Raw genomic sequence first — 11,417 nt, 5'->3', positions numbered from 1 at the left:
TCACTTAATATGAAGGATCAATGTGGGGAATATTCAATATCCCACATTCCACTCTCCTTAAAACAATCAAATAATAATTTGGGGAATTTGTGATGTAAGCCACCTCTCTTAATCAAGTCTTCACTTTAGGTTTCAATTTCCATACTTGTCCATTGGAAATTTTTAAAAATCTAAGTCATTTACTTCCAAAACATATGAGGATTAAAAAGAAGATATCAACAACATAATTTTGAAATCAGTGCCATATAAATACCATACTTTGTATTGCTATAAAAACCTTTAAAAACACAATAAAATATCTCATTGTTATTGAAATAAGAAAATGCTATTAGAGACTGAAAAGGACTTAGAGATCATCAGCTCCAATTTCTTCATTTTACAAATAAGGAAACTGAGGTGCACAGTGGGAATATATGAGAGCCAGGACCTGAATACAGGATTTGACTCTTAAACCCAATCTTTTTTTTTTCTACCAGACCATGCTGTCTCTAGAAACAGCTGAGTTTTGTATCTGAATCAGAGAAATGAAGAGCATTAAAATGGAAAATGCTCACTCACTATCAACTAGAAAAGAAATGGAGCAAAGTAAGGATTTTTTTAAGCCTCATTTACAAAATATACATAAATGTTTGCAGGAAACCAAGTTTCTTGCTCCCTAATTCCAAGACTATCTCCGTAAAATCAATCTGTTTTAAGTCACTGGGAGAAGTGACAGCCGCCAAATGGTCCCAATACTAAATACATGCAAAGAATAGTCTCTAATGAAAGTTTTTACTTAGATCAAACTTCAGAAACTCAAGAAATGTAATACTTTTAATCAATAAACCCAAGACATATTTTGACAGCTAAATTATAATTCTATGATAAGGGAGTTACCAACACGTCCTCTTGGCATGTCTTCTCCTAAATATCGTTGAACATTCTGCAACAAAACTTTGCTCTGAACAATTTTTCGGAATTAAAAGAAATAAAAACCTCATTAGAATAACTGCACCTGAGAAGCTAGGATGAATAAATAATGACCAAAGATGTGCTCTTATCATGCTCTTTCCAACAAGAATAGAAGTGTCCCCTAGCTTACCATCAGTTCAATTGGGATCTTCTTTTAGAAGATCAAATTTCTATATAATTTCCTTTTCTTTTTAAAGCAGCTCATATTTACAAATGGCATGAAGGCACTACTATAATATGTAAAGTTTATACACACACACACACACACACATACACACACACATATATATACATATAATTTGCAAAATTCAGTGTTTTCGAATAGATCTTAATATTGTTTGGGAATATGAAATTATCTCAAAGGGACAGTCTATAAAGCTACTGGAATGTGATGACCAGTGGTGCTAATGGTAATTCTGAGGCTAAAATAATCTTTCCCCTGAGATTAATCTTTCCATTTGAACATGGATTTAATGCCACTGACAGAAGTGGGAGTGGGGGAATGAGTAGTGTTCAACCAGTAGCACCACAATCTGCTACTAGTTCAGCTTCCCAAGGATCCCTGTCTTCACTTACAAAATCTTTATTGTTGTCAGAGGCTGAGAACAATGCTCCATTCTGTAGAGATGTGGAAAAATAATACCTTTCCCACTAGAGACATCCAAATTGATTTCTATTGGTGACCTAATAAAAATTCTAAACTCTGACTACTAGAGTTTTTATAAAAGCAGCTTAACCTGCTATCTACCATCTCCAAGAATGCAATTATGCCAAAATAATCAAGCAATTATTGTCATATCCCCATTATTACATTTCTATGAGATAATCAATTATAAAATTACATTACCAAATTCCACTTTCATCTAGTCATTTTACCGCCATTTACCCATTCAATTCCATTAGATAATCTCCATTAGAAATAACATTACATCTAATATGACAACAATAACATGCTGAATAGTGATCTCCAGGCTCTGTTTTCAAAGTCTTAAGTAAGCTCCTTGAGTTAGATAAACAATCATATGTCTACATGTCTGTGTGATGTGTCAACTGACATAATAGCTCAAGTTCAAAGAAAAGGTCAATATAAATCTTCACCCCAGAAATTCCCTGACATACCTAATATTTTCCCCAGATAATTTAAATGAACTTCAAATGTTTAAGAAGCTAATTCATTTACCTGAAAAAAATTTGGATGACTTTGAATGAAAATATCAGGAAAAAAGGGGAAAAAGGAAGGAAGGAAAGAAACAGAAGCAATCTTTCAAAGGCTGTTCTTTGGTCACTATAAAGTTTTGGCTATGGTTATCAAAGAAAGGCAGAGAGAGAGAGAGAGAGAGAGAGAGAGAGAGAGAGAGAGAGAGAGAAAAGGAAGCCCAAAAAGATAAATCAGTGCCTTCAAATACTATTACTGAAGGAGCAGATCATTCTCTTAATGAGAGAGAACTCTGAGATGAAGCCCAAATAGCTATTAAATCAAAGAGAAAACATGCATTGGAAGCCATACCTCAGACTCCTAGAATAAGGGGTAAAACAGCTCTCTACCATATTTTTACTGGTTCCCTAAATTAAGTCCTTATTCTGAAGTTTTCATACATTGGCTTCACTATTATATATTCTAACAAAGCAAATATCAAAATCTCTAAAAATATTTTGTATTTGTTGTGATTTTTAAAAATAATACATTGTTAGCACGTCTCTTTGGAATAGTTTTCTTCCCTCAGGCCTGAAGATAGCTTCCATATAGAAATCATTTTCAAAATACTCATTTTTAAAAGATTGAGAGTTCCACTTTCTTCAGCATCTCATGCAATTACTTTGTCTTTTGACTTGTTAACAGAGGATAAAAAAGTAGCTTTTTATTTAGAAGGCTGGAGAATATGCACTAGATTTCAAAAACATTTCTAAAAATACAAAACATCAAAAGTATCATATTATCTAAAAACAAAAATTAAACTCCAAAGTTTTTCCACGTGGAGTGTCTAGGTTTGGTACATTTCAAGTCAATCAGATGTAACAGCCAAAGATTTGGCTCAAACAGCTTAACCGAATAGATCTAAGTACAATCTGTTTATATCCACACAGATCAACGCAAACTTCATCTTTGTTAAATGTCTGCAACTCTGCTGATTCTTATTGAGTATTATTTCATTTTGCTTCCTGGAATCCAAGTATTGAATTGAGTGGAAATTCCTCATCCATGTGACATAGAAAACATGCCTTCCAAACAATTCTGAGCAAATGTAATTGATTAATCAATTGGGTACTGCTAATTGTTCCAGATTTTAAGCTACTGCTTTGGTTGTCTTATTGATGGGGAATCCTCCACCAGTATATCGAGGGCCAGGTCTGGGCGTTGGATAGGTATTTTCTATAATGGCGAGGCTGTCCTTATTCCTTTAAAAAGGAAGAAAAAAAAAGTTAGTTGATTTATCATCTTTCTCCTCTTGAAAGTTTGATGCTACCAGAGTTTTTTGGGATAATTTAACCATTTAAAATAGGCTGATTAAAGCTGAAAAACTTAATGAGGTAACTACTGATAACATTTGGATTATGAAACAGCAATAACTAAGTGAGCCCTCCTAATGTGAGCCTAAATATGGATAGCAGACCTCATTATAACTAGAATGCTGTGAACTTTGTTGGCTCCCAATTCCTGCTGATCTTGCAGTTATATGAAACACTTGTTTATTTTTAAAGGATCAATAAAGGTGTATTTGGTTTTTCTCTTCACTAAAGAATAATCAAATTCATCATCAACTTTTTAATTTTAAAAAAGTCCCTGAAAAACTTTATTTCATATGTACAGAAATCAGTAGGTATTTATATACCTTTATAAAAAAACAAATATTCTGTAAACATCAAGTTGCAGTAATTATTACTGGAACTTTGTTAAAAATACAAAAAAGAGGAAAATAAGTTCATTAGACAAAATCTAAAGGAAAAGAAATTAAATATTAAATTGTTCTAAGGGGTTATAGAGATCTCCTTGTTGGCATATTATGTTTCCTTTTTTATCAGCAAATTCCCTGAAATTAAAGCTCAAAAGGAAAACATTTCCAGAAACCCCAAATTATAACATAATAATTCTTTTAGGAATTTTTAAAAGTAATTCCACTTTGAGAAACACAAATTTATTTCTTTAAGGGAATGAGGAATTAGGAAAAAGTCAGATTGATAACACAAGTACATCCTAAAGGAAATTTGTGTTGGGAATTAAGGAAGATGGGAAGAATGATTTTAAAAAACTTGTGAGTTAAGAATGATGTGTGGAATAGAGAGATAAGGTGAAGAACTTACAGGAATGTGTGAATTCTTTTTCTGCATTTTATTTTCATTATTTCTGTGTTTCCCTTATAACCTGAATAATATGTGCAGGCCCATATTGACTTGAGCCTTGGCCAGCTATATCTAAAGCCTGAAAGCCTGATTTTCTGTTTCCCAGAAATCAGGTGATTTCCGGGAAACAGAAACCTTCCATTCCAATCTCTCTGGATAGCAACAACCAATTAGATGCCTCCCCCCACTTTCTCAATTCTCCTTTACTTGTGATGTAATCTCTTGTATAAAAGCTGTGTATCTTTACTACTTTTTTAGCCCTCCTACCATGAGCTTTCTCTTTCCCTTATCTCTTGATAGAATGGCTCATCCTCCGGAGGTTTAATAAACCTGCTTTCTATTTTGAATGATCTCTGAGTAGTCATTTTAGGTAAGAGTCTTCTATATCCCACATAATAAAAAGAGATAAAAACTGATAAGATGAACTGAGGTGGAAGAGAGGAGAAGCAAAAAAAAAAAAAAAAAAAAAAAATAGCCTGAAGGGTCAGAAGAGTAAGAGATATTCAAAATCATTCCTGGGAGGAAAAGAATTTAAATCATTAGCTAATCAATCTATTTTTCATTATTAAACTATCCTCAATACATGGGCAAAAATCTTTAGCTTTAAATGTCCTCAGCAAGGATGAATCCCTCACATGTCCTGAAAACTCATGCAATTATTGCCTACTATATATGCATGGCATCTTCCTTTCCATCTCCCTTCCTACCACCAGCAAACTTAAATTTCCCCAAAAGAATAAATTTTAGCTTAATACTCTTGGGCTTCATCATAGTCGACTAATATTAATAAATCTGCTATCTTCATTATAGCAATGTTCTTTCTATTCCATTGAAGGGTAAGCATCCAAAAATTTTAACTAAGAGATTTTTCAAGGAGGGTTGGAAAGATGAATTAACTTTACTAATGAAGTAAGAGGAACACAGGCAAATACCTCAAAAACATCTGGATCATTTGCTAGCACATTCCAATTTTCATGCAATTGAAATATCCATACTCAAAAACCACCAAATTATCAGCATAAGCATAATAATAGCTAACACTTTATATGGTGCTTTAAGTTTTGCAAAGCACTTTGCATCTGGAAATATCTGCATTATTTTGACAATGCTATGGAGCCTGAAGGTTATTATAGGTTCACCAATTAAGAGTGAAATCTGCTAATCTTAACTTCACTAACCCTGAGATGAAGCCAAAGTAATAAATAACTTAAACATAAGGAAACTCAAAATTATATTCCTGAAAGGAAACAAGAATTTAGAAATTTAAGAGGGACTCTCCATAACAAGTACTAAAGTTATTTTCTAGATTATTTAATCTGTCAGAGATGGCTATCCAAGACATTGTGTTAGCTGAAAACATTGATCCTAAAACTTAAGGAAGGTCATTTAGAGTCAACAACGTTTGTCAATTCTAAACATAAAACTAACATAAAAGCTGCATTACCATCATGTATAGATTAAGTAAGGTTCTTAATTAATCTGTTTTGCTGATCTGCTCACCAGAAATACTTGGAGTCCTAAATGTGAATGAGACTGAGCAACACAATACTGATTTTGAATCATACAGCCAAGAAGTTATCCATAAACTCCCAAAACAGACTAAAATATCTCATGATGTATTCTTTACTCTAACTAGATGTTTACCAATTAGTAACAGACGTTAGTGAATCAGAGCCCCAGATTAAAATCTGAACTCTTGACCTAGCTTTAAAATTAAGTTTGTTATCTGTCTTCTGTTTTCTTATGTTACCCTCATAGGTTCTCTGCCCCTCAATGACATTTTGAAGTTTTCTTGATGTTTGTACCATGTTTTCACTTATGCATATAATACAGAATAAAGGAGAAGGGGGGAGATGAATCACAACTCTTACTTTTGATTTTGTTCCTTGCGTTTCTGAGTAAGGTATTTCTTCTTCACACTAAGAAGTTCATTGGCAAGTCGCTCAATCTCGTACTTGTACTCTTGGCTCTGTGACTCATACATATTCAGTTCTGAAGACAAAACCTAACATCCCAAAGAAAGTGGTAGTAAGGTAAGATACAATTAGATGGCTTTCTTTCTGTAATAGAGATAGAGGCTTACAGCAACATTCAGTAGCCCAGAAAGGAAATCTAAAAAGACCACATCCAGGCACCCGATAAACAAATGCACAATTACAAGTCAATAAGGGAAACAAAGGCCTACTTAGGACTGAAGGATTAAAAATAGAGTAACAAAGCTTAAAATGAAGTATCATTCTTTAACTTATCCCAGTAATATGAAATAGCATTTATTAGGCTAAAAAACAAAAAGAACAAAAAAAAAAAACAAAAAAAAAAAAAACCTATGGTTTCTTAAAAGAAAGAATCTGTGTTTTAAGTGGACATGTGAACACATGACCCATGCAGCCTGCAGCACTCTGGAATGGGTTTAAGATTAAAATATAATTGGGAAATCATTAACAAAATAAATAAAAATACAACAAAATAGAGATAATATTAATACATGATTTTTCTAAATTAACATGTGTCTGCAGGGATCTTTATGTTTGATTTAGTGGCCCCCATTTCTGCTTGAGTTTGACACCACTGTTCTAAAGCATATTCTAAGAATATATGCCAAATATACCCAAAAGAGAGGAGGAAATTTTAAAATTAAATTTGCTTTGAAAGCTTTTTTATTTTTTTTATTTAAGTGACTTGCCCAAGATCACACATCTAGGAAGTGTTAAGTGTCTGAGATCACATTTGAACTCCGGTCCTCCTGATTTCAAGGCTGGTCTCCATCCATTGCGCCACCTAGCTGCCCCTAAAAGCTTTTTTTAAAGACAATCATGAAAAAAAAATCACTAAGGAGTATGACTTCAAAACGTTTGGGTGAAAAATGATTCTAGAATCATACTCCTAATCCCTTTAATCATCACACTGTTAACACTGTAAATTTACATTTTGCAAGTCTGCAATGGATCATGTTTCTTGCTGTTTTATGTCCCTTCCTCAAATTCTCTGGAGCCATTCACAAATTCTGATTTTACCAGGCACAGGGAAATTTACCTTGAAGATGAAAAAGGTATAGCATGTACTTAAGAGACTCAATCACATTGTAAGAAACAGCAACATGAAATGTGATTATCTGCTTCAGCTAAATGTGAAAAACAGATGTTTCTATGGTCACCAACAGGCCAACAGTATTTGTTTCCCTAAGACAGTAGGCCATGCATTTCATATAAGATTTCAGTGTTAAAATCTGCCCCCAGTTTCTAAGAGAAGCAGAGACTGCCTTCCATTCTATTTCCGGGGGATGTGATTTATTCTGTATTTCCATTTCCTTTTTTCTTTATTTTCAAGATTTGCATGAAAAAAGGATCTTCCCTTCTTAAGTGTTCATCTGCTTCTGAACCCTTTCCCCTTAATTGCAGTGGAAATGATTATGACTATGGTGATTCCAACAGAAGAATATGATTTCTAGTTAGGGGAAAATCTGCCACAAAAGATGAACTCTAAGAAACATAGATCCTGTTTTTAACCCATAAATAAAGGATTAGAAAAGAGATTACAGGCAATGAGTCCAAATCAAGTGAAATGCTCATTAACATGAACCTCTGAACTTCTTCCATGTATTATCAACTATATCTTCTCATATCAAAGAACTGGATTTTCTGAGCTGAAGGGTTAAAAATAGTCCTGAAGTTCTATGAGCCCCTCAGTACAACATAGGGTTAATGCATGAGCATTTAAATGCAATCTTCAGTTTACAACAATATTCACCTAACATGATGCAACTTTATTATAAAATAAAATAAAACAAAAAAAATTTTTATTTATTTACTTTTTTGAAAGACTCAAACATTCAAAAAATTAACACAAGCAAAATTCTAATTGTGACTCAGACTATTATGGAAATCACAAAATCTCAAATGCCCTCTAGTCCAACCTATAACTGACCAATAATCCCCTCTAAAACATAACCCAAGTCTGCCCTCCTAGCCTCAGAATACCTCTAATAAGAGGGAATGTTCTCTCCATAGAGATGAATGATAGCAATAAGTATTTACAGCAGTATGTTGTAAATTAATGTTGTAATTAGACATATGTTTTGTCTGCCAGTTTTTTAAGAAAAAAACTTTTAAAATGATATTCTTCAAAGAATACTTGTAAAATGACATCTGTTTTCCCCATGCACATAAGGCTGTCGAACTTCTCAGAAATAATAACTACGGTATTAGATTGATGGCAAGGGTCACTACATCTTTGTGTGCCCTGTAACATCTAACAGCAGAACATGGAAGGAAATCAACAAATATCTGTTATAGATTTACATTTAATATATGCCATTATTTTGATGGTATCCAGGGCATATTACAAATATTTCTCATGAGCCCTTCCTTTTGTAACAACAATATCTAAGTATTTAGTTAGATAATGTCCAAAATACAATAGGGAAATCCATGGGGAGGTATGGGAAAGAGCCAAAACTGCAAACAGAAAAATGAATTGTAGACCCAGACTTACATGGCATAGTCTTAGTATATTAGATTTAGCACAATCCTTATTCTAAGGAAAGAACTCAGGGGTAGCAAGTTTTGGGGTAAGATCCAATTCTTGTTTAATTTAAGCTTAGCTTTCTTTCTTTATCTATTCATCACATTAATGGAAGAATATAAAGCTGGGGGACTGTAGGGAACTTGTGCTTTTCGCATATTTTCAAGTGACAAAAGAGAAGTTCATTCTAATTTGATAAGGTAGTCTGATTTTGTTTGGCAATTAAACCAAAACATCTTTCCCTCCCCCCACCAAAGGTCTCTAATTATTCTATATCATCCATGAAAATTCCTTAGACTTTCATGCTCCATACTAGTTCTCTCCTTTTTTGCCCAGATGGCTTTTCCTAGTAGGGATGCTTACACTCAGTCTGAACATCCAAGAGTTGAGGAGGGTGCAGTTATCTCTGCCTCTCTCATGATTTACATTTAAGAAAAATATTAGCCTAAGTACAAAATGATGTTCAGAATGACAGCCTGACTGAGAATCAAGAACATGTCTTCTGAGCTCCTGAAAGACCTCCCTTTTGATAGTAAGTAGTCAGACAGAGCCTTTAACTCACTTTCAGTTGTTTGGTTTTCTCTCTTAACGTGTGCCTATAGAGTTGCAGTTGCTCAGCTGCTTCAGGCCCAGGTTGCCGAGCTAAGATGTGCTTCAGTTCCACATACAGCTTCTCCTTTTCCTGCAGGAGATATTAAGAGAATCATAGAATTTCATGCTAGAAGAGATGGTAGAAACTATCTAGGGTACCTTCACTCATTTTTTGCAGCTTAAACCAAACCCTAGAGAAAATGAATGATTTGCCCATTGTCATTTAGCCAATGAGCATTTGCCCCAGGATTTAAACTCAGGTCTTTTGATTCCTAAGGGACAAAATTCAGTGAGCCTTGTCCCGAGTTCTGAATCTTCTCCACACTCAACATCCAAAGTCAGAGTTGTGCTGGTGACACCAAGCAATCAGATCATCTTGACACCATGATAAGGATACTGAGTTTGAAGGACTCCAGACTTTCTTCTCCAGACCCTACTAACTTCTTGAGTTGCTTCAATTTTCAAAATATAATGCTGATGGGTACTCTGAGACTTAATTGCCTGAAATTTACTTTTAGATCTTTAAATTGAAGACATTATGTAAAAAACAAAAATTCACTTCCACAGCTTCAGAATCCAGACAAATACTGATGAAGACAAGTGCTATCACTTATCAATTTCTTTATTTCCTTGAGGTAACTATGATTAAAAAAAACCATGATAGGTAAAAAAAAGACTTTCATTAAAAGAGACAGCCAGTCAATGAGAAGCTAATTTTTACAAAGAAGTAAGTATTCCAAGTATTGTCATCAGCTAACCCGGTTTGCCAGAGAACATAAAACCGTCAATAAAAATGTAGCTAAAGGGAAATTCATTAACTGGCAATTGTTATCATTTGTTGTAGTTTCTATCTTCCCCTGACACATTATGGAAACTTTATTATAAGCACTACAGCTCCATTTACCAGGAAGTGTGTATATTACTTAAAATCAGTTTCACAGAATAAATCCATTCCAGATACATGCCATTCAGAACCTTCTGGATGAATATACATTAAAAAGTGGTCACATTTCAGAAATAGTCCCAACAATGGCATGGAAAGAAAATACGCCACACCAAAGGGAAGAATATCAACAAATAGAATTATGAACTGGTTATTTTCCTGTACTATAACAACACCCTTTATTTCATCATCATCTAAAAGGATCTTCACCCTAAATGTCAGTAGCAAACAATAAATATAATATCAAGATGTGAGTTTACTTTATGTAACCATTAAAAATTACGTTGTGGGGAAAAAAATCTTTCTGGCATAGCTTGAAGATTCCATTTAAACAAGTCAAGGACTAAGGGAGAAACCCAGCAAACTGTTTTGGTACCTCTCCTCTGTTTCACTTTGTCTGGCCAGGAAACAGTTGGGACTAAAATTAAAGGATCCCACAGAAGGGAGAAGAAATTAATCTTGCTTTTGTTCAAATAATCTTGAACTGATTATACTAACTTCTTCCCATCAGCTAAGAATATTTCACAGAGGCTACTGTAATTGGGCCTATAATAGGGAAGTCAAGTGAAAGATACAAAAGAAACTTCATCATTCATTAACATTTAATAAACATTTACTCTACAATTACTGTAGCAAAATGGAGCAAAGTGGTAAGGAAAAGACAATATTGACATAAAACACAGCCCCCATCCCCATAAAGCTTACTCTAGTAGCTTAGGAGATATGGTGGTAGACTCATGAGGAAAAACTTGGGTCCAAATTATATCTTAGATACATTACTAACTGTATAATATTGGACAAATCACTCCAAGCCTCAGTTTCCTCGTCTGTAAAACTGGGAAAATTAGACTTGTACCTTCCTACCAGAAGGCTGCTAGTTGGGGCAGTGTAGAGAGTCCTGGGCCTAGAGACAGAAAGACTGCAGATTCTTCCTAGGTGTGTGACTCAGGGTAAGTCACTTAATCTTATTTGCCTCAGGTTACTCATCTATAAAAGAAGCTGAAGAAGGAAATGGCAAACTATTCCAGTATCTTTGCCAAGAAAACCTCAAACGGGGTCATGAAGAGTCAGA

The 11,417-nt window shown here is 34.1% G+C and overlaps 1 protein-coding gene across 2 annotated transcripts in view; it reads right to left on the bottom strand.

Annotated features, from left to right (window-relative positions):
- Window positions 1-2,297: 2,297 nt before the first annotated feature.
- CFAP58 (cilia and flagella associated protein 58) overlaps window positions 2,298-11,417 on the bottom strand; it is a 109,667-nt gene continuing 100,547 nt past the window's right edge. Inside the window, exons 16-18 of one of the 2 annotated variants that reach the window (XM_031955804.1) lie at window positions 9,374-9,493; window positions 6,162-6,295; window positions 2,298-3,348 (exon numbers count right to left, since the gene is read on the bottom strand). In XM_031955804.1, coding sequence (XP_031811664.1) covers window positions 3,237-3,348; window positions 6,162-6,295; window positions 9,374-9,493 — 366 coding nt within the window. In that variant the 3' untranslated portion in view covers window positions 2,298-3,236. The remainder of the gene's footprint in view (window positions 3,349-6,161; window positions 6,296-9,373; window positions 9,494-11,417) is intronic. The other variant, XM_031955805.1, reaches the window with a different exon arrangement.

The sequence above is a fragment of the Sarcophilus harrisii genome, chromosome 2 (assembly GCF_902635505.1).
Source record: "Sarcophilus harrisii chromosome 2, mSarHar1.11, whole genome shotgun sequence".
Lineage (NCBI taxonomy): Eukaryota > Metazoa > Chordata > Mammalia > Dasyuromorphia > Dasyuridae > Sarcophilus > Sarcophilus harrisii.
The sequence above is the reverse complement of the archived record's forward strand: the minus strand, read 5'-3'. Positions and strand labels throughout refer to the sequence as shown.